At 37.6% G+C, this 24,460-nt stretch overlaps 1 protein-coding gene across 3 annotated transcripts in view; it reads right to left on the bottom strand.

Moving 5' to 3' along the window:
* Positions 1 to 1,800: 1,800 nt before the first annotated feature.
* The window catches only part of ATAD2B (ATPase family AAA domain containing 2B), a 74,687-nt gene continuing 52,027 nt past the window's right edge, over positions 1,801 to 24,460 (bottom strand). For 2 of the 3 annotated variants that reach the window (XM_030944357.1, XM_030944355.1), the window contains exons 24-28: positions 21,547 to 21,684; positions 9,879 to 10,565; positions 8,168 to 8,295; positions 6,874 to 7,002; positions 1,801 to 5,506 (exon numbers count right to left, since the gene is read on the bottom strand). In XM_030944357.1, coding sequence (XP_030800217.1) covers positions 5,465 to 5,506; positions 6,874 to 7,002; positions 8,168 to 8,295; positions 9,879 to 10,565; positions 21,547 to 21,684 — 1,124 coding nt within the window. In that variant the 3' untranslated portion in view covers positions 1,801 to 5,464. The remainder of the gene's footprint in view (positions 5,507 to 6,873; positions 7,003 to 8,167; positions 8,296 to 9,878; positions 10,566 to 21,546; positions 21,685 to 24,460) is intronic. The other variant, XM_030944356.1, reaches the window with a different exon arrangement.

Genomic DNA, 24,460 nt, shown 5'->3' with positions numbered 1-24,460 from the left:
GCTTTCACAAATAGGTTCTTAGCTAAAACATCATTTTCTTTTCCTTCTACAGCAGAAAGATTCCTTTTTAGAAAACTAATTGAGTCCAAATTTAATGTATTTTCTAGGATAGATCAATCCTCTATATTCTTTCACTCTCTTTGATGAATAAATACTTCAAAGAGAGTCCTTTTGAAACTTGACCTTAAGTCTTTCCTTCCTCCCAAGGCAGAGTCCCAAAGTGGACAGGTCATCTCCCACAAACTCCTACTTTCCTGTAGACACAGTTGAGCATCTCTGGATTATGGCACGAATCAGATTTTACACTGATGCAAAAGGGTTTTCTCATGTCCACAACAAAACCAGGATGACAAAATGGTGTGAGCACTCCCAGAGGCACCCAGTCTGAGGGACCTGCACATTTCTCACACATACTCTGGAGGACAGAAGCAAACCCAGCAAACCAGAGGAGTCCAGCACAGCAGAACCAATCCCACTTCATCTGTTGGCCAACACGTCCTGGGGGCTGCATCACTGACACCCCAAACATGGAGCATGAACAGCCCCTGCCCCACCTCTGTAACTGGATGTGAGGAGCCTCTGAACCCAACTCCACATCACCTTTTGCACCTCAGCCTTGAAAGCAGCATTATTCCACATCAGCATTCCAGACCAGCCAATCACAATGCAAATGGCCAGGTTTGCACTAACATTCCACCAGAAGTGATGAATCCATTTTAAATCTTAGCTGCTTATCATACTTTTAAAGGGAAAGGATTTTTCCTGATATAAAAGTAAGGCTTAGTATAGCGTAACTCAAATGCAATTCTGAAATAAATGGAATTTCACAACCATCTACTGGCAGTGGGTTCAACTAAAATATACTTCCTATACAAATGATCACACTGGAAAAAAATTACTCACCTAGAAATGGAATGAGGCTGAATTAATTAGTGTTAAAGTTTATAATCCCTCATTTTTACATAATAGTTACATGACCACAAGTGAAGCATAAAAGGAGGAGGGGAAAAAAATTAAGTGTTTGGCTTCATTAATCAGTTCATAAGTTTACTGATTTACCTTGCAGAATTTATTCACATGCAGTGCTGGCTTAAAACCCCATAAATTACAAGTCCAAATCCTACCCAAGATACAGAAGAAAAGGATCTCATTTTTAATTTATTTAAATAAATTACCTGAAGAGCTTAAGGAGGAAACATAAAATGTGCAGCACTGCAAATTTAAGGAAATATGGGAAATTGGATTTCGAAACTACATTCAAGGCAGAAACCAACAGCAGAAGGAAGCAGCATTAAGCAGTGAACACTTGACAAATATGAGTGTTGCACAAGCATCTACAAAGGTTTTAGGAACACCCACCCTAACTATTTCTTACTAAATCATGCTTTTGAAGTACCACTCCAAATTCACTAAGTATCTTTACAAGAATCCTTTTGTCAGTTCCCAAATATTTTGTCTCTTTCAGCTGGTTATTTTTACTGTCAGCCACTGTCAGAAATGAGACCTGAATCTCCTCCCTGTTAACATGGCCATTCCCACCCCTGAAAGACAAAGAGAGACACAAGACCTCACACTCCACTTCCTTTATTCACACTGCAAACCCAAGCTGGTGCTGGAACCTGCAAGGTGAAAACACACCAGCCCATGCTGAGCCCAGGCTCTCACCAATCAACTTCATTATTATACAACAGGTATTAAATTTTATATCTAATTGTGCTTTCAAAGCTGCATATAAAAGTGGAATTGGAGTCAGACATGAAGTTACTACCACCCAATTCCTCATCTACTCTTTTGCCCAGGAGCTCTACAGTTTAAGGTACACAGAAAGGAAAAGAGGGAAACGTCCAGGGGTGCTCCATATCCTATACCTCAAGAGTTCATCTATAAACAAACAAAAAACAAACAAGCTGAAGCTGTAAGAACAACTTTGCTAAATATAATAAATAGAAAGGAAAGAGTCTTTCCTTTAAAAAAACCCTCTAATCAGAAGCCATTTCTCTAATGGACAAACACTGAAAGCAGAAGTTGGACCAAACTGCTCAAAATAATTGAACAGCAAGATCCCAAAGTGTCACATCTAAACTGCAAAACCAAGGAGGTCTAGTAAGGAAAAGACTGTTTTCAGCCATTTCTTTTAAATACATTTTTGAAGGAGCTAAAGCTGTGTTTTCTTGTCATCTTTATTCAAGTATTTCACAGCAGTTATATTACAAATTACAGTAAAATGTTCAAAATTTCCAGAAGTTCAAAAAAATTAAATAACTTATTTCAAACTAACGTAAAATGAAGTCAAAATGCAAAACATCAATTTAAACACAATTCTGAATAAAACTATAGAATCCAAAATATACCATAGCTGATGAAGGAAGTCTACTTAGTCCACAAAGTAGACACACGTTAATGAAACCAAATAGGACATCCCAATATCTAAATAACCCAATGTACAAGATACAAAAGATGCAAGTACAAGCCCAAATTCAAGCTTATGGTGTGATTACAAAATAAAACAAAAACAAAATAAAAGACTATCAGCTGCAGGACCTGCCATTCACGAGACTGAAGGTTAAACCAGCGCTGACTCACCAACTTAATTAAAAAAAAAAAAAAAAAGGAAGACAAGATATTACAAAACCCAGTAATCCTATAAATACATTGGCATATGAGGAAATCAAGTAACAATACAGAGGACACAAAACAAAACAAAACAAAATAATCACAGGTGAGATTCAAGCTTGCAAATACAATTAACTCCAGAGTCATCGCCCAAGAGCAACTCTATCACTCCAAAACAGCCCCCCCAGCCCCCAGGGAAACCTCCTCCTCCTCCTCCTGGCTGGCCACATTCCATAGAGTCCAGGACAAGGACTCACACAGGAGTTTATTTGCAATTTTCACAACAAGAAACAAGGAAGAGAGGTCAATTTGTACAAACTCTTGCCAGTGCTATGTGGCAAAAAAATTAAAAACATACAAAGAGTAAACAAGTTTAGACCACATGGATAGATTAACAGCTGTTTTAACTCTATAACCACCAGACATCTGTAAAGGAAAACAAAAACTGAAGTGTGGTTATTTGGGCTAAGAAGGCGAGTGTATCATTTTAGGTAAGCTGTCCACTAGAACATCTGATATTAGCTACATTTCTCTAAAACAACATGGCAGCTCCTCAATCAGTAAAGTTGCCTCTTAATGATTTTTCCCAATCAACAACTGACAGTAAAAATTTTCCTTTAGAAACCTGACCTTTTAGAACCTTTTTTAATGCTAGGCATTAGCTTAAACTTGCTTTTTACACTCACTGGTGACTAAAATTCTCAACTGTTTTAGTCTATATAAATTTATTATCTTCTTAAAAATGAATGCAGTTTTATCTTCCACAAGTGCTGCTGTTACTTGAACAAAAACTTCTTTGAGTAAGTGAAACTGGAATAAATATTTTTAAAAAATTCTGCAGCAAGAACCTGAGACTTGCAAAAAACCCTTTTATCAGAAACTTGCTACAAAAAATCTGCTACATTTCATTTAATCAAATCTTAAAGTTTGTAACAATTTCCATCAAAATACAAAATGCTGTTAATGTACCAGACACATAAATATCTCAAACAGGTATGATGCTAATAAATACTAAATGAAACATGGAAAAAAAATCCCATAATCAAATCTGAGATCAAAGAATCTCATTTAAAATGTGTTTTCTGCTTGTTTTTGTTGTTTTTAATCGCACTTTCCCACCTAAAAAATACAGTGTTTCTGCATGGGTTGCATTTCGGTGTAACTAGATGTACCTGAATGCTTAAAACCTTTTCCTGCTATTACCTATGAAGAAAAACAGTGGCATTCAGGGGTGAAAAAAGATCTAAGATAGGCTGATGTTTAACCACAATGGACAAAGCACTTTGGATTACTGCAGTAGCCCAAGGCCCACGTTTTCTCTCTCTGCAGCACTACCCTGGGATGAGCCGGAGAGGTGGAGACGAGTCCCTAAGCCTGGGTTTGTACAGGGAGCAGCGTGATTACAGTCCTCCATAAACACTGTTGGTAACTAAAATACAAAAAGCTGAGGTAGCTCAGGATCTCTGCAGTAGTCTGTTTTGTCTATTAAAAACTAACCACACTGCGTTGCATATTTCTGCACAGACACTTCTGCAGCTACGTAGGGACAGCCACGATGAACAGGTCAGGATGGGAACACCACCAGCCAACTGCTCTAGAACACTTCCCATGTGGGTGTGAAATAAACCAGCCCAGGTAATGTTCTAAATGTGATAAAACATAAAAACTGCCTAGACTGTTCTCTCCAGCTGCCAGAAAGGAAAGGTGTTGAACCACACAATTCAGACCCAGAGAACTCTTAGCAAAGGTGGATTCAAAAGGCTCTCTTCCAATCCTCCCCACAGTAACAATGCTTTGCACAGAACGACTTGTGAAACCTAAGAGAAGTTTTTATTTTCAGCTGAGGTTGGGCTCCAGGACTTTGACCAACTATAGTGTCTTCTTGCCTGCACTGCACAGTCCAAGCTATATCACAAACACAGACCTTCCCAACAAAACCTGCCAGTATTAATCTTGCTTTCTGCAGAGAACTTGCACTGGAAAACAAGGACACAGTGGGAAAATGCTTCATTTTTAGCAACACAGAAGAGTTTCACTGTGTAACTTGTTTCTAAAACAAAATATACCAATGAAAAAGGAATTTCACCATTTTGGTAAAGTATGTGGCTTTTTCAGTGTGTCTTAGTTTAGTTCTGTAGAGTAAGACAGGCATTATAGAACCATAATACTGGCTGCCATCCAATGAAGAGAATACAATTCATCCTTTTGGAGATCTTCATTCTGCAGACAGCTTTCTAACATTGCCATTTGCTATAATCCAAACAAATTGCTTAGCCTTATCTTTCTCAATTGACTAAAAGGCACATTAAAGGCAGTTCTAGAGAGCCTCATCTTCAAATTACTGTACATCCAGTTACTCAAGATTCCTACCACAATGCATCACTGCCTTCTTTAGGACAGATTTTTTTTGTCCATAACCCCAGAGAAGAGAAAAATTGGAAAAAAAAATAAAAAAAGGTTGCCTGTTTAAAAATATTCAACTTAGATCTGCTCTTTCCAGTCCTCTTGTATGTGTTGGTCTTCACTTTGCCTGAAGTTTCCCCATAGATAATGCATGTAGAGTGAACAAGAGCAGGAATGAGAACAGTTTCTGTAGCACCAAAAATCTCCAAGCTGTGGCATTGTATTCTTTATTTATATCAGATACAACTATATGAAGTTCCGTTTGGTTCTTGTAGGCTGGTTGGTTTCAGGTACCTGAGACAATAGCACCAAATTCAACAGAAACAAAAAGAGAGAGCACTTAAGACCAAGGCTCTGCACATACTTGGTGCAAATGGAAACTGAATGGCTCAGAGGACTGCTCTCCCATGAGCAGTTTGAGAGGATAAACCCACCCATCTTGACGAGTTCACAGGAATGTTTCAAACACATGAACTGTTCTTTCCATCTCCTGCAAGAGACACAGACCATTAACTATTCATAAATACAGAGAGACAGGAATAGAGTTACTTTATGTAGTAATACTTACTGTGATACTTTTTTTAATCCAAACAAATAAATATATGAAAACAGACGCTTCTGTTTATTAGCTGCTATCTGCTAGCAAAATACGATAAAAGAGGGAGCTCATTAAAGAAGCATTAATACAGAAAAGCCCTCTACAATGACAGTCCATGAGAAAAATCAAGGCTTATTAGGGTCACTTATATAATTAATGTGCTCAATATATATTAGGAAAGCATTACAGTGGCACACTGCATGAGTTCAAGTCTTACTGCACACTTCTGCAGTTGGTGACCCAGCTGTAATCACAAGTCTGCACAGTTTGGATAATCTAAGTAAAGATTGGTCTCTACACACTCCTGCTGGACAAATGCCTTTTTAATCTACCTAACATCTTGCTCAGACTTTCAACACATTTTTAGGTGAAGATGGTAGGGAATAGCATGAAAACAGATTGAAAAGTATTCTGCAGGAACTCTACAAAACCCCCCCACTATGGCTTTTCCAGGTTTTGTTGTAAATTATTCATGGAGAAAAATATTTAGTGCTCAGTGATCCAACTGGAAAGTACAAATTGCTGTCCTTTTCTCAGCAGGGCTGGTTATCAGTTGAATCAGCAAGCTGATCCAAAGCCCTCTGCAGTTAGAACAGTGGTGATGGAGGGAATGCACACCCAGGGCTGGCACCAGCCTGTGCCAAGGGTGAAATGACCAATTTGCTCCTGATGTACAGGAGGCCTCGGAGGGCAAACACTTCAGTGACAAAGGATGATGGCAAGGCAGACACCTGGCTTCCACCATGCTCCACTGACCTTCCCAAGGCTGCACTTACTGATCAGGAGTGTTCACAGTTCTAAGGTCTTGTATGAAAGTCAGAATCTGCAACTGCATGGAGCAGAGGGGGGTAAATTGGTTTTGGCCTAGTTACACCAACACAATTAAGGGCGGCAGCAACGCCAGGTACCTATGAAATCACCATTTTACATCCGTTGTTAGTCATGCCACAAACATGGAAACTGCTTCCACTCAATTTTACTCTGCTAGCATGTGCTTTTCATGCTGCTGTATTCTCTCCTATTTTTCCTCCCTTCTTCTAGGTTAAATTCTTAATCCTCTTCTGCAGAAAGCATTCTTAGAAACAACTGCCAGTTTCTAAGTTACCACACTAAGCTTTTTCCTTTTTATAGATACCTTCTTCAAAGTCTATTAAAGGCTTTTGCCTGCTAGTAGAACAATAAATTGACAGATTAACAGTTTCTGAAAAGCCTATCTCACAATATTCAGATAAAGAATAAAAGAAGCTGTACAACATCACCTCTATAAGTTGTGATTTGTCATAGTCTCTACGATGTCTGTAGATGCATTGACTGAGGAGTGAATACAATCTCTCAAGTTGGTCAACAGTCAGGTTGTCACTTTTCTTAACCACCAAATCAAGCAGTTTCTGTTGGAACAACAAAATGTGAAGTTAAAAGGGTTTCTAGAATAATTCTTTAATTTTTTTAAGGACAAATAAGAAATGCAATGTGTTTCTGAAGCCCTCCTTCGAAGGGATACATACAAATGAAATGAACCACACCTGGGTATCAGCAAGGCCACTGCTTCAATGTTTATACAAAAAGGACTTGATGTCTCCTTTCACTTCTCTGCTTATACCCACACTTTTCTTCTTGTCTTAAGATTCTTTTACGCAGTATAGCTGGGGCAATGTTTGGTCTTATGGAATGCTATTGCATCCTATTTTATCTTGGTTGGTCATCGTAACAAAGCAAACCCTAAAAACTGCTTTGATGGCCAAGGTAGACATTTTTAAGCACTTATACTGGCAGGGGAAAAAAGTACCACCAAAGGAAAACATTTGGTCTTCCACAAATGTTGTTAAACGGAACAAAAAAAGAGAAGGAGGACACAACATATGCAAAATTTCTCATAACAAAGGTGAAAGTACTTTACATAGTAGCAAATAGTGACATTTAAGATTATTTTTTCTCCTGTCATAACAATTCTGTGGTTTCTGAAGAGATCATCATCTGTATTCCACAGAAAATGGGATCTAAATTTCATAGGTCACAGTAGGTCAAGCTACTTTTTACAACAGAAGACAGCAAATTTTGTTGTAACTTTAACTGAAAAAAACTTGAAGCTTAAAAAAAACTGGAAGAAAATTAACTAGCAGTTTATAATGCCAAAACATCCACATAAATTTCCATTTGCTTTCCAATCCACTAAATTTTCTCCACCAAGTATACCTACACAGGAAAAGATGATATTAACTCCCAATTACCAGGCACCCAGCAGTTTCTTGGTACCTTGCATGGCCAATTAACACATGTGAGTACCTCCAAAAATGGGCAATTAAGAGAGTGGACTTCTAGGAATCCAGTGTCATTACTGGATTATAATGGTAGTAAGGATGAGACAGTAAGCATTCAGTAGTTTTATTAACCTTTCATCCAAAAAACACTGATTGACAAATCATTTCCAGAAGCCACTCTGATCATAATACTTGTTTGCAGTCAAAACTAAAGGAAATGTTGCTTCAGAACACAGAAAGGAAGCTTTTCAATGGAGTCTGTTAATAGTTCAATTTATTTTTTCAGTTCTGTTACCTTTAGTCTGTCATGGTCAACAACCACAGAGGGTACGGGATCTGAAGGTTCCTCTGGAACCTGCTCCAAACTTGTGGGCTTTGACTGCTCCACAGCGACTTTTCGTGTTTTCTTGCTTTTGAACAAACCTGTAATTTGAAAAACAATTATCAGCACTGTCAGTCCCACAAAATACAGCCTATTTCTTCACTTTGATTTTGCTTGTTTAGTTTGTTGGGTTGTTTGGAATCAAGCAAGACTGTAGCAGTGCACATTATTCATCAGCTTTGCCAATTCTAATGCTTACAGGCGCACAAACCCACACTTCAGAAGACACACACAAAATGGTAATCCTTAAAACCCAACTCCAAAATGCCAACTTTGAATGAAAACTGAATCCCACTACAAGTTTTCTCATCGTATCTTTCTATTCAACAACAAATTAAACAGCTTCAAAGACAAGTTCACACACTAAGCAAATGCTGAAATTCTTTCTGCTCAAGCAAAACAAAGCTTCGTTTTTCTCTCTAAAGCATCCCACGTCTTCATCACCACAGTATTCCAACATCTGCTCTACTCCAAACCTCATGCATTTGTTACACATTTCTGTTTTCTTCCACCTTTGTATTCAACCTATTGACCAAAATATTTTCTTATTTCCTTATATTCTCCCTACATTCATTCACTATTTTTCTCCTCAACTATTTAAAACACCTTCTTTTCTGAGGACCCTTGCTATCATAACCATCCTAAAGCACACAAAATTCACCCACCAAATTCAGAAATGTAAAGGCTCTTAACACATCATGCTCTTCTTGTGATATTCCTGGGACCTTTCTTGTATTATTCTCCTTACCCTTAGAAAAAATGTGTATGTACAAACACAGCCAACATGTACACAGTAATCTTCTCATAATTCAGATCTCTCATTAAAGCTCATTTACTTTGTAAATCTCAGCACTAACTTTTGAAGTAAAGATTCCATTCTTTTAGATAATTCTGAAAGTTCATTAAAAAGGCAATCATGCACAAGGCTTCTATTTCTGTTCCCTGAGGAAACTCTCTCTCTTGTCTTCAAAGGACATGGCCCCTTCTTTTACACACCACCAGGATTTTCCTTCTCCTTCTCTTATCTTTTTCCTGCACAGTTCTTGTGTTCACTGTGACTCCAAAGCCAGATACCTTCTCCAACAGATGAACAACAGTCTGGCTTTTGTGATGAGTTAAACTGCTTCAACTTTGGCTGCACACAATTTTTTAAAGGAATGCATTCTTTATTTCTATGCTTTTTTATCCGAAGTCAATGATACTGTTATCACATTCTCTAACAAAACAAGTCAATATGTATCATGTAGATTAAAACAGAACTCAATCAGAATATACAGACCAAAATATGTATTGTATTTATCACTATTTATAATATTTTTAATACTTAATTATTGTTTTAATGTTATCTCAGCATTTCCCACAAAGCTGACAAATATGAACAGAGTAGTGTTAGCGTGGGGATACACTTTCTTGCCTAGGATAAAAATACAGCAAGTCAAGATTGCACTTCTAATTTTTCTATGTGAAATTAAATGCTATAAGCATACCAAGAGTTTCAAATACATAGTCAGCAATTAACAAAACATTACTATATAACAATTGTAACATAAGATATTAGAGTGAAAAATACACACATTAACTTGGACACTGAGATAAAGACAGAAACATGGAAAACAAGCTATACCTTCTTTATCTGCTTCAGCATCTTTAGTTTCAATGTCTGAGCTCTGTAGTGTTTTCTCATTATTGCTGCAATGTGGTAACTCGGCTTTCACCAGATCAGTTCCTTGATTTTCACTGGAAGCTTCCATTTTCTCCTTTGGCTGATCTTCAGATAAAGATTTTTGCTTGTTACTAGACCAATCACTGTTGTCACAGGGTGAAACAGCATCAAGTGATTCTACTTTACCATTATGACAGGCTGGAGCAGGTACACCTTCAGAGCCATGTACAGATGTCTCTCCATTCACACAGTCCCCTTTCAATGTAGAGTCCTTCTTCAATTCCTTTTCAGCACCCAGGGTAATACTGTCAGTTATTAACAGCGATTCATTTGAGCTCTCCTCTTCTGTGGATGCAAAATTGTTTTCCTTTCCTGACGTCCCATTGTTAAGCCTCTGCTCTGCATCTATATCCATAATATCACATGAGGATTCATCATTTGTCATAGAGAGGTCTCCTGTTTCCTCTCCATTCTCCTCAATGCTGATCTCTAGCTCTCCATTTTCCAGTAATTTATTGTCCTCACCATGATTTTCATCATCAGCAAACTTTGCATCATCTTCATCTTTCTTTAAATTATTGACTTTCCTCTTCTTGATAATGCCTTTACCCCACTGGGAGCGCCGTCTTGATTTTCTCCTTATTCGAACTGAAAACAAACACACCAACAAACACTTTTAGATGCACAGGTACCCCTTAGTAAAGAGACCAGCATATAAGAATATGGTGTTGTGTGAGGCAATCAAGTATCATCACTCTTCGAGGAAAAATAAGGTGTCTGTTGATTTGAATGTGGGCAAATTAGAGGAAACAAGGAATTTTAGAAGTATAAGGAGTGAACACTCAGTCATCCACTCAATTCCTAAACCATGGAAACAAGAAATTCCTACTTAAAACACCTAAGCAATGGTGTAGTCATTTGGGTAGCTCATTTGGGTAATGATAACTCAAAGACAGTTATTCTCATTTTCCCTTTTTAGCCCCTCAGTGATTTGAAGTGATTATACAATAAAACAAATCAAAGTGCAATCCATGGATTCATAGGATAATTCAGGTTGGAAGGGACATGAGGCAGTTTCTAATCCAAACTATTACTCCAACCAGAGTCAGCAGTGAGGGCCATATTGTGCTACTCAACTTTAAGCAATACAGGCATGTGATTCCCTTTTTTCATTATTTCTCCATGAAATTTTACTTTTCCTTATTTCTTAGTTTTATTTTCTGTGCCTTTGAAAAATTTCATAATAAACTATTTTTCAGAAAGGCCACTTTATTTTATTATCCCATCTGCAGTGAGATATAACTAAGGTACTGATCTGAAGGCTTTGGGGCACATTTGTAATTTGATGAGCAAATGCAGAAGGAAGACCATTCCACCCTATTGCTATTGTCAGCATCCTTTTCAAAAGTACTAACTAGACACAGCTCAGAAGACCAAGGAAGACACTGGGACAAAGTGAAGCTTCTACATTCAAATCCAAGCAATGATAAAGACTGTTCTATTTTTGCAAAATTGATTAAGTTGTGGCCAACTACAATAAATGAAAATCGCAGCCAACAGTAACCAGAGACTGACAAATTTCCATCCCTTTCAAAGTGAACTCTTATGTTGAGCACCTCTGTAACGTTCTTTACATTTGTAAGTTGCTTTGATTTATGGGGTATTATCCTACACCTGTGTCTGCCAACCACACACTGAGTTACAAAGATCTTGCTTTGAAGATACGAGCACTATGCAGGTACAAGTGTTGAGAATTAATTCACAGCCACTCAGAAGCGCAGTTGTACTTCAGAACTTCTCCCCATGAGTGCCCTATGTAAGCAGGTAGTTTAACAACTACATTAGGAGTAAATCCTCACCTTTTAGCTTAAGCTATCTAAAGTTACAATCACACTGCAATAAAAACAGTCTCGCTTGGAATGTGTATTTATTGTTACAAATAATCTTTATGGAGAACTGCAAGATTTGAGGGAGGGGGGGAAAATCCCCTTTCTCCAGCCATATTCTAGATCTGATAGTGACTTCTACAGTCAATGTCACTCTTTTATTGATGACAAACTACAACCTACTCACATAACTTTTCAGGATTTCATGTATTTTTTCCCTAGACTGTACAAGAGATTTTCATTAATCACTGAAGCAGCAAATCTGAAACTAAACAGGGAAATGTAAACTTACAGACAAAAAAAAAAATACTCTATTAGCCAAAGAATTGAACCTCAGCACAACTCCAAAGATGGGTAAATAAAACACAGAAGGAGAGCAGAAGTCTTTTGAAGGAAATCTGGTACATCCTAAATGTATAAATAAATAAGTTGAAAATTTTAAAGATACACTAATTTTTGGTTGTTTAGGCACACTTTGCTGTAATTCAGATAGATATATGAGATATATTGTGAAGTATATTTGACATCTTTTACATCAGTGAATTGCACTTCAAATATTTACTGTTGCATCCCCACTGTGAGTTCCACCTGGGATGAGAATCCATAATTTCCCCAAACACAAAAGTACATTCCTAAAATTCTTAGGTGTGAGAGAAATCACTTTATAGCAAAATGGAATTAATCCTTTTATTACCCATCTCATTAAATTTCAAGTCTTTCCCAACTGAGAGTCAGTAAGTCCAGCTCACTCTGTGTCTCATCCAATATTTTTGAACAAACATTATGGGTGTTGTTTTTTACTGTTGTTTTTAATTAGGACAAAGCAACAACAAAAAGTGAGGCAGCAATGTCTTTTGGGATGAGAGAGGAAATTCTGGTTCCAGATCCTTAGCAACCAAAGCATTGTTACACAGATTTTTCTTTTACAGAGAGTCAAGCCTCTAAATTAGTGAAAAGTTGAGCAAGGAATACAACATCTAAAAACAAAACCCTGCACCAGTCTTTCTGTCCTGCTTAATTTCCCAGTTAAGTTAAGGGAGTGGTATAAGGAGGAGAAGTATTTAATGGACCAGAGAACCATGTGACAAATTGCAGACACTGGCACCAGACTTCATCACCTATATTGGTCCCCTTTACAGTTACTGGAAATAAAAAAGGCACTACTACAAGAGTATCATGGATCTGAGAAGCTGCCATAAGAGGCAGGAAACTGAATCCTACAGGACAGTTGATTATGACTTTAAAAGGATAAAGGAGCTACCACAAGGTAAAACTGATGCAAAACTGATGCAAAGGGCCACTGGGGAGGAGCTAATGGATTAACAGATTGCTGCTAAAAAATAAGCCTGGAATCCCATCTCAACTACCTTAATGTTTGTATTTTAGAAGATTGTAAACTGTCAAGAGCAGAATGCCAAACTTTTTATTTTTTATTCAGTATGATTCATGACGATCAGGTTCCAGCAGGTAACAGAAAGGGACAGCTATTTACAGAAGAAAAGCCTGGAGTGAACTTTGTTTAAAAAATGAACATAGTACATACAAATGCAACTTAATGCCTTAACACCTTTTCAATTACTCCTTTTAAAACTACTCATCAGAAATCTCCTCATTGATACACAGTCTTTTGGCAGTATTTGTGCCAGAGGCAGTGGAAATACTATTGTCAGAAGAATCCTGCTTTATAGAACTGAGTTTCTCTAACTCAAACTATTATAATAGCAATTATTCACACATGAATACATTCACTTGCCTTCTAAATTGGCCAACTATTCACTCTATAATCTTCACATAACCTCTACAGATTTGCCAAAGGGATCTTAATTTTAGTTCGAGCTTCTGTCTGGTTTGCTTTTTCGCAAATCACTACTAAGCATTTTTAATAACAATAAATATCTGTCTGACCACAAGTCACACCTAACATTTCACTCAGGTTCACAAGAAGTTAGTATCAAAACTAAATTCTGCCTGCTCTTTTATTCCTAAGATGCACAATCTATGTAGACAGCATTTTTTAAGTGCTATGTAATACAATGCAATTAATCACTGAATAGAAATTTACTGCACATTTTGTTAAGCAGTAAGTGAAGTTCCTCAATTCTTCCAATCCTATGTTAAGACAATTTCAGAGTCATCTGAAAGACCCATGAACAAGGCAAACAGCATTTCCCCCTAGGTATGATTAAAAATAAATTCTGTACTGTCCTTACTTCAGAAGGACTAGTCCTCTAGATGAAGTTAAGTAAAATGAAACCTGTAGCAGACTTTCAGAAATTCTGAATTCTTGCCCACTGACAGGTGCTGCTTGGAGATTCTCCAGTCAGATACAATAAGTAATAACAACATCATCTGGTGACGTAAGTAGCAGCCCTGTCCAGAGCAGAGCACTGTTCCTGGCTACTGAAGAACAGTAACAAAACTAAAAACATCCTAAAAATACAAACCAAAAAATTAGATTCCTTCCCACTTTTCCAATGCATTTCTGCAAGACCTCGACCTTTCTGTTTACTATGGTCTCAGGAAAAGAGATCTCAAAAAAATGGGTGAATGGTACAGAAGTTTCAGAGCTGAGCTATGCACTGTTGCTGTCCCCCAAATCCAGCAGTACAGTGACAGAACTGTAGACTACAAAGAAATAAAATTAACCGTGGAAAAGAAAGCAGACATAATTAGATTATTCAAAGACTGTCAATTATTAACAAGCAAATCTGCTTCCCTTAATGTGGAAGAACTCTAATAAGATGCAGCAGAGATCTTTCTCTTGAAATTTCTGTAGTTTGACTACTACAGTACCATGAGTGCAGCACAGTATTCAAGGCTAACAAGTTCACTTTATGCTGCAGAGAAGACCCTTCCGTGATTCCACACTGCTATAAACCCATCAGAGAATGTGAATCCTCTGTCAGTAAATGTTAAAACTGACATCCATCAAATAGTAAATTCTCTGTTGTTACTGTATTTCATGAAGAATTCCTGGGGATTAAAACCCAAAGAAGATTCTCACGGCAAAGAAGATCACCATGGATCTAGATTTTTAGTCTGCACTACCAAGAACCACTTAAAGCAATTCACATGTTTTAAGTTTTTCTTCCATGATCAAAACCCTCAACACCTTTCTGATGTCTTGTGTGTAAAGTAACTCAAAGCCTTGAGAAATCACTTATAACCAGCAACTTACACTCTCTTATACAGCATCCAGGATATCTATGTACCTGACAGAGTAATTTAGCTGCTTCCAGTAGCTCCACATTCCTTACCAAGAGGCACTAAATAGTCCACTTGAAAGTCTCTGGAGTTTCTACTCACAAAGTCCCAAACTGCAGTCAGAGATAAGCAGCAAGAAAGAACAGATCACAGTTCCACAATGGCTTAAAAAGCAAAGTGAGGTGCCAGCTTCCACTAACAAAGCCATTTCTCCCTCCAAAGCCAGCTATAGCATTTCCACTGCCTCATTTGTGCCGGCACTACTGTTCCTGCAGTAAAACAGATAAGGGAACTAAATCCATCTGAAACATTAGGTTGTTGGGGTTTTTTGTGGCTTAGTTTTCAACATCTTTGGTTAAGCTTTCCAACTCATGAATGACAATGCTGGCACAGGGAACACGGTGGGAATATGCCACCAGCAAGAAGGCAAGACAGCCTCTTTAGTAGTGACCTGCAGTTTGACCACCTTAAAGTGACAGCGGAACCAACCCCTAAAGGGTGTCATTTTCTTCACCTAGATGGAGGGCACTCAAGGCACAGAACTGACCAACACATGAAAAGAACTGCATGCAACAAATTCACATATTTATGATTTTTATCACCTTATATAACAGCTTATGTTTTGTAAGCAAATACTTGAAGAATCTGGGCATTTCTACTCAACACAGAGAAGTCAAATTTCATAAGGAGAAGTTGAAATAAGTAAAAACCAAACTTGACTGCAGCATTCCCAGTATTTTCTTCCCCAGTCAACTGCTTTCCCCTACCATTCCCAACTATGTTCTCCACTCCAAGCTCTTCCCAGGGTTTCTCATAGAACTATCCCAGTGTCTCCAATTCCTTCCCACCCCAGCTGAACAGGACACAGGACACACTCCCTGTCTGAGGTGTGCATGCCATGCCTGGTCAACACCAGGTTTTACCTGCTCAAACACCATTTTCAATCTAGCTCCTTTTCCTGCAGTAGACACATTCATTTTTCCAGCTACCAATTTTCAGAAAACCTGCAGGAATCTAATCTTTCAGCTCTCAGCTCCTGTCAAATCTGTCTGAAATCTACTAAATGATTTAGAAGTTATTAGGGGAGCAGAGATGGACAGAGAGCACAGGCATGATTTTCTTGGGAAACCAAGATAAAAATATAATTTACATGAAACCAGAGTAATTATATTAGTAAAATACATGGCAAGATTGTCATGCTGGAAAATTAAAGAGGCAAATGAAGTCAAAAGAGAAAAGACAATCAGATTATATGTCATCTGTGGAGATAATTTTTAGACTTTTCATCTCTGTAGATCTGCTTATTTCCCCTCTGCTGTGTACAATAGCAACTATTGCAGCTATAGACATCCTTGGTACCTTCAGCTGGCTCTTAAGGACTACTGAATGAAACCTTCCTGCTGCAAGAGAGCCATGAACAAACACAAGAAAGAATCATGGCTACTGGGTGGTTTCTCTGTCAAGGAGGCAAAATCTGAAGTTAATAAATGGATAATAATCCCAAGAAAATCCACTACTTCTGCAGAGAGAAACACTATGTCTTAAAACAATTTAAAGCAAACATTGTCACAGTTTTCAGAAGGGAGGAAGGAAGGGATCTATCTGGTCTGAAAACTGTTTTTATTACATCACTTGTGCATGCCACTTAGAGGGAAAAAAAACTTCAAACTACTTCAGAAGATGGTTTTACCATGTTTACAAGAAAGGTGATGATAATGCTTTCAAGGAAACCTTAAAAGAGGCTGAGCCATCTTGCATTACTCAGTTATAAAGATGAGAACAAGAGAATATAAAAAAGTGACTGATCATGTAAATTGTAGAACTCACTTAGCCCTCTGTCAGAGAAAAAAAAGACACTTGATTAATTCAATAGGCAGGTTTTTAATAGTGATGAAAGAAAATTTCTTTGTCACTAGATATCACTGAGTTCAAAAGTTTGATGGGATCCCAAAAAAGAACAGGCAGTCAAGATTTATTAGAACTCCCCTAATTTAAAATTACATTTTAAATTAGAAGAATTTAAAAGCCTATGGGGTTTTAAAGAACTGTTAACCAACCTGGAATCATCAGCTACATTGGCATTTCCTTCAAAATCAGGCATGAAAAAAAATTATTTCTCAAATGTTTGAAACTTTCTTTTAAAGCATCTGGTTGAAGGCAGCACAAGAGATCAAACCACTCCCAACCAGAATGCCAACTCCTACGCTACCCAGAACAAAATGACAGAGAGACAAAAAGAGGCAGTTGTCCCAGCTCTGAGTAAAGATATCCTCACATTCCAGAAAATGGATGGTGCTTATCAAGTAACAGTACTTGCCTCTGTCTCAAGTGAGAATTAATCCAAGTCAAATCTGGAAAGCAGGAGGAGAAAACTAAACAGTAGCAAATACAGGGTAAGTGACAAAACAGCAGCTACTAGGATTTTCATGTTAGCATCTGAATGATTGTTAATTTGCTAATATCCAATTCTTGAATCCAAACTCAGAACCACACCAAAAGGAGAAAATAGTTCAAAGGATCAAAACCATATGGCATCTGGTCTGCCATGTCCTTTGATAAGGCACTGCTGCAGTCCCAGAAGCCTAAAGTACAGCAATCATTGACACCACTGTCACAGAAAGGTCAAAGAAGAGACACTAAACAGATGAAAATCGGACAAAGACTGAGAATAAAACAGTTTCTGAGAAAGACTGTAAATGAAAGACCTTTTCTTTCTAAAAATCTTTTTTAAAAAGTCTCGAGACAAGACAAAAGCCTTTCCATTATAAAGCAGAAACAAAGTGTTCCACAGGACAGCAAAGATCACCCATTTGGGGGTGAAAAAGAGCAAACCAAAAACCAATGAACCAAAAAAATCCAACACAAAAAGGCAAAGAAAATATTACTTATTTAGAAACAACGTTTTCTGCCATAGTTTTTTAGATCCTTGCTTGGTTTCCCTAGAGTCCTTTCTAGAGAGCCCACTAATCACTTAAATTACTGGGAAAAGTTAGCAGGGTGTTTACTTCATATTTCATAAAATGACTTTCATATAAAACTTATATTTTTAATAGTTTGCATAGCACAAAGGATTTAAATTTTCTTTATTTGCTCCAAATGCCATTTTCACAGTTATGCTATTTATCATATGGCATAAAAAACATCTTCTTTATGAAGAAAACATAAAATCTGCAGTCTATCACTACAATATATTATCATTAAATGCTGCAAAAAAAAGATAAGAATGCAAAGCTAAATCTTCCCCACAGAGTTTATTTATATGTAACACTAAAGGAACCCAAGTGCAAGACAGTAAAATGGTATGTACCATGCCCCATCTACTGGCAAGATGGAGCAGCTGGATACAGTTCTATTCTACAGCCTCCCAATGATTAAAGAGATGCTAATGCTTTCTGAGCTAACATGTATCTAAACCGCTTAATTTAGCAAACACACTGAACTGCACACTGCTGGTGGTTTCCTTTTCCACACAGTTCTATAAAAAGGCAAAATAAGACTCTTCTCAGCAGTGCCCAGTGACAAGAGGCAATGGGCACAGACCAAAATACAAGACACTCAAAATTAAGAAAAATAATTTATTGTTTGTATCCAAACACTACAAGAGGTTCCCCAGGCATGACAGAGAGCCCTCATTCTTGGAGATTTTCAAAACACAATCGGACAAAGCCTTGAGCAACCAGTTCTGAGGGGAGCTAGACTAGAACATCTCCAGAGGTTCCCTCCAACCACTGTAATTTTGTGATTCTATAATCATAAAACTATTTATATCAGACTTCTGACATCTGTCCCATTCCAAGTTCCCACCAGAATACTTGCACTTTCCTCAAAATACACAGTCGATAATGGAAATATTTTAAATTGTGGCAGAACTTCCCCAAATAGATTTTCAGCAACTTCTAGCAATTCAATACTTTTAAAACTCATCTATACTGTGAGACACAATTCACACAGCTGTACCTTCAACAAGGGAAATGGGAGTTGCAATGAAATGTAACTCAGGAATGTGTATCACTATGCCTTCAAACAGAAAAATTACTTATTCACTACATTTCCAACAGCCCATCTCGTCCAATCAAATTAACAAAATATCTAAATTATCTAAAATACATCAGAAAAATTAAATAAATCACAAAATAACAGGTAACTATAAAACTACATAATTTTTTATACAAAATATAAAACCTCAGAAAACAAACCAACAAATATTAATCCAACTCTCACTGTCTACTGTACTAGCCCTGAGCAGGACCCTAAATTTGGCAAGACTGCTGCACTGTCTCCAGTCCTCTCTGTTTTTAGAGAAGATACTTGACAATAATTTCTTTTAGAGTTCTCAGGTTTGTCATCTGAATTAACCTTTTTGCAGCTCTTTTCTAAAATACTGTAAAACAAAGCCCTTAAAAATAGTAACAACTGATCAGGAAAATAAAGTTATGATTGGTGATTCTTTCTTTAGATTCCTCTAAGGGAAAACATTACTTCAAGTTCGAACAACAGAAAACATGCAATTATTTTCAGAATTATTGAAAAGTATGGTTTTATCCTGTTTAAATAAAATACTTTAATAATTTTTCTTGTTACTCTGATTGTGTAATACATTATAGTTTTTAAAAAAATACTATTTCATGACCATAAAAAAATTCCACTCTCCCCCTAAAATAATCCCTCTTCAGAAATCCCTTCTCCAAACTCACTTCTTCCATTTAAACAATCACAATCTGGAGTTCCATTTTCTGCTATTTGAGCTCCCCACAATCTGCTCAGTTCTGCTCTCACCCTTCTCTAGCTTATCCTCCAAATACCCTTTTAAGACCGTTTCTCTTCCTCATTTTTAGTCTCTGCTGAACTGACCACATCAATCTTCAAGAGTGCCCATTTACTACTTGAATCCTTTCTGCAGATTTCTGATTGCTCATCAATTCCTGGTTCTCTCTCTTGATTACTAGATGCATCACAACCCTCCTGGACTAGTTACCTTTCCTGGACTTAGCCTTAAAAGGCAGATTTTCATTTGATCGTAGACCCAAAACACCACTAAGCCTCAATTTTTCTTGCCTTCCAAGCTAGATCATGAAAATACCAACAGGATCAGTGCCTTAACAGTAACTTTGTTGTTTGCACAGAGACACTGGCAATTTCCAGCAGCTGATGGCTCGAGTTTTCAAACTGCTGCTGCCTGCACAACAGAGGGGAAGCGAGAGAGGTACCAGAGCTGCTTTGGATGCAAGTCACCAGCAAGGGCTGCTCTCCCCCTTCCCAAGGGATGTCCAGCTTGGAGGTCTATAAACCCCACCGTCTGCTGCTCAGCATGCACAGCCAGCAAAGTGCTCTGTAGGGCAGCCAGAGGGAAAAGCTCCATCCTGGACTTCACAGGAAATTAAAAAAAATTAATTGGGAATCCCTTCCCTACACTCTCTGTTTTGCATGAGCTGCCAAATGAATAAAGAACAGCTTGGATCCACATCATCAATTTATTATATAACAATTTATTCTAACCATAATTCTGTACGATTGATTTTAATTCCTTTAACGGAAGAAATTACAGCTTCGGGAAATAAAATCATACACCTCTAATTAATTAAACCATTTGACATCAACAGTATCATTCATATATAAACAATGTTCATCTCTGGGCAGTTATCACCATGCCTAGAAAACGATTTCTCATCAAGGAAAAACACCATGAAGGAGAGCACAAAGACCAAAATGAAAATTTGACTGCTTCCATCAGTTTGCCATCAATCAGCAACAATTGATAATGCTACTAATAATATATTAATAATGGACTCCACATCTTCAGCAGGAAAGCCAGGTGCAACCATCAGTATACCCCCATACTAACTGTCTCTCATAGTCCTTATTTGCTTTATAATGAAAATATCTGCTATGTATTCACCTGTTCTAATCAACTTACCTCTTGAAAATAATTAGCAGTGCCTCTGATTACCCAATAACACCTCACAATCCTAGAGATTCTGATCACTTAACTGGATTAATTCAGTAGGCTCCAGGAAGTATATCTTAACATCCTCCAGTAATGGTTACTGACTGTTGAAAACCATTGCCATAAAGGAAAATACAGTTAAATTTGCAATCTCCTCTCTAGCTTTCAGCATGACGCTGAATGTATTCAAGGCAGGAATTCAATGCAGTGCAGGTGAGAAACTATTAAGCAGTGTAGAGGTATTTACCTGCTAATACACAGAGTAAACAAACCTGAAAACTCATCAAACCACTGAAAAGTGTTCTTGGATCCGAGTTGTCTTATACTGAAAAGTGTTTTACAACAAAAAATGCAAAATACTCATGCTGCATTAGAAAAAGAATTATTCTTTATCACAAAACCAGAAATCCTGCTTCTTTACAACTTCTTGGGCAGGGATTTTATGTACTCCTAGAAAGAGCATTTCTTAGCTCCACGTGTTTCATGCCTAAAATTACTTCTGGAAATAATCAGTAAGCAGCAGTAGAGACACATTTCCAATGTCTGGCATTGAAAGGACCTCTAATTTTGCACAGTTGTCACCCAAGGTACTTACAAGCACATTTATTTGCAGAGTTGGGCCACACAGCCATGGTGGGTTTTTGCTTGCTCCGAAATGCTTCTTCAACTCTGGCTTCTGTTTTCCGTACAGTGGAACCATGAGGATTTACCTGTTCTGCTGGCACTGAGAAGCCTGCATGCAAAAGACAACCACACCTATATAAATAAACCAAGCTGCAGGAATCTACTGAATCAAAGAAGAAACCTGGAACACCATACTGCAATAGGAATACATCCATTAATGTTTAGCTGGACATTCAAAATAAAGATTTGCATCAAGAATATTTGGTTTCTGCTGACAAAACAGCGTACTGGTTGCATGGTCTTAAACTGTCAGCTCTGATGGATTAGAAAAATGTGACTGCCTCTCAAAGTCTTTGGGTCCCCAAAGATTGACCCTTCTATTCATATTTCCTCTACAAGCAAATTCTTACTGACCATTTCAATCTTTTCCTTATTTTAAACAGTTTTAAAGTAAGCGGCAATTCATAATGGCATTGTATGCCATATCAAAAAGAGTATCTGAATAAGAACCTTGTATTGTCACTGTGATCTATATTATGTAAAATGGATCCATTTCAGAGTCAATATGAGCTCTTAAATTAAGAAAATGCAATTCTGCTTTTAACAAAAAGCGTGGTTTGCTTCCTGTAATGTAACTTCATCTCACAGCTTCTACTGCTTCATAGGTTTTGTAATTAAATTCTAAAAAGCAAACTTTCATACTGGTTAAGCACATTTTAAAGACATAAATGAATGTCTGAAGTTCTGTATTTGTGAACCAAAATTTCCTATCCATCCACTAAAATGGTCCTCAAAATGTTATTACCACATCTCTAATAGACACCAGATCAAGAGCTGAAAATAAGCTCCAAAACTGATGGATGCAGAAATTAAAAGATTCACACAGAATCTCTCATCTCACAATTAATAATTACAGCATAGGTTTCTCGGTACTATTATAAAAATTTTAAACTGCATATCAAACATATTTCATTACTCAAAACAACTATTACTTCTACCTTTTTAATTAGCTGGTTTCCACAAGTAGTTGCAAATTTCAATAGTCTAGGATATAGATAGTTTGCTCTTATTTACCAACTTAAAACTTGCTGTCCTTAGGTTTAACATCTTTCAACAACAGCACCTTATTTCAGTAACAGAGGAACAAGAAATTCTAGTTTGACTTCTACATACTGATTTTATTGTACAGTTTATGTGCAGTACTTTTGTGACTGGTCACCAGTCAGAGTACTAAGTAAAAATGGCAGATGTGTGGAAAACAAAACAAAATGAACAAAAAACAAAAACAAAAGGAAAAAAACCCCCAAAATCAAAGACAATCACCACAACCACACCCACCAAAAAAGCCATGTGGAAAATACTTTCCATTTTACAACTACAAAAGATTGCTAAGTAACTTGCTGACAAAATTGTGAAGAAAATGGATATGAAGCTTTTTAGCTTTTTTCATCCCTTGCCCAAACTGCTCTGAAACAGGGTACATGTCAAAGTCTAGACAAGCAGATGCACTGGGATTGTCCTGATCTGCTGTCTTGCTGAGGCTGTTCTTTAGAGCAAAATGAGAATAATGGCAGAACTGATCAGCATCCACATCCTCTCCATCCACTACAATGACCTGTGCCAAGACACTGGTGACATTCCTGAAGTGTCACCATTTGGGTGCTCTGTACCACTATAATCTTTTGACACAACTCCTGATCCCTGTGACTGCCTTCCAGCACAAGGCTTCCTCAGACCTCAGGAGCTTGATACATTTTCCTCTGTCCATAAACAGTTCATCTAACACAGCTTTTTCCATGCATTCCAAGTCTTTTGGGCTTGCTTTGGTTAGCACTCCTTGCTCACCCAGTCAGTGATCCCAGCCTTGCACGTTCTACAGCTGGACCGACTGCAGAGCTCAGCTGTCATTGAAACCACCAAGTGCGGTCCAGAAGCACAAGCATCCTCAAGTGTCACCTGGAGGTACCTGTGACACTGTAACAGTTTCCATGCCAGTGTACTGAATCCACTTTGAATCCTGCTCATTCCTGTCTGTGAGTTGTTTTGTCCCACAAACTGGTGCTGCTTATCATTTACCTCTACCTCAAGGCCCTCTCACACCAACGGTACCTGCTTTTTCTGATTTAACAAGTTCACTGCATGATACCATCAGCCTTAAATATGACTTAAGACACTGCCCTTCTTTCAACAGAGTTTGCAGGTTTTGTCTCCAGAAATATCTATTACTGGGCCACTGCCACAAAAAGGAGGGCAGCATTCCAGTTCTTGCAACCTTCAAGAAAAGACTACAAGCCATAGAGTCATTCTCTGCAACAAAGAGCTCTTACAAACATTTACTTTAACCTCGGAAGCAATAACCTTTAACAGTCATGGGGACTTGGATAATTAACTGAGCACAGCTCACAGCATGATGCTGTGGCCAGAATTGTGAATATTCTTGTAGTTCTAATAGAAAAGTACAGAGGAGAAATGAAGGCATTATATTAGCTCTGTTTTACAGTCACAGTGAATTACAATTGGTTCATTTATCCACAATTCAAGACACACATTGGAAGCTTGCACAAAATTAGACAAAAACACGCATGACTGAATAGGAAAATACAAAGAATTCTATCTGTTTTAATCTGAAGGAGAGAAAGCCTATAGATACTTGCATAGTTCAAAGAAGATTATTAATAAAGGGTCTTCAATCTACCAACAGAAGTATTTCAAGAATCAGCAGCTGAAAGGTAAGACCAGCCAATTCAACCTAGAAATCAAATAATGGAGCTTTATACCAAAGCAGGAAACAACTTGCCAAGGTAAAGCTGGAATTATTGAAATCAGTGATCCCTAAATCAGCATGAAATTTTGCTCTAATGTTATAGTTCAGTGATTTTCAACCT

The sequence above is a fragment of the Camarhynchus parvulus genome, chromosome 3, assembly GCF_901933205.1.
Source record: "Camarhynchus parvulus chromosome 3, STF_HiC, whole genome shotgun sequence".
NCBI classification, from domain to species: domain Eukaryota; kingdom Metazoa; phylum Chordata; class Aves; order Passeriformes; family Thraupidae; genus Camarhynchus; species Camarhynchus parvulus.
Note: the sequence above shows the minus strand (reverse complement) of the source record. Positions and strands in the feature narration are given on the sequence as shown.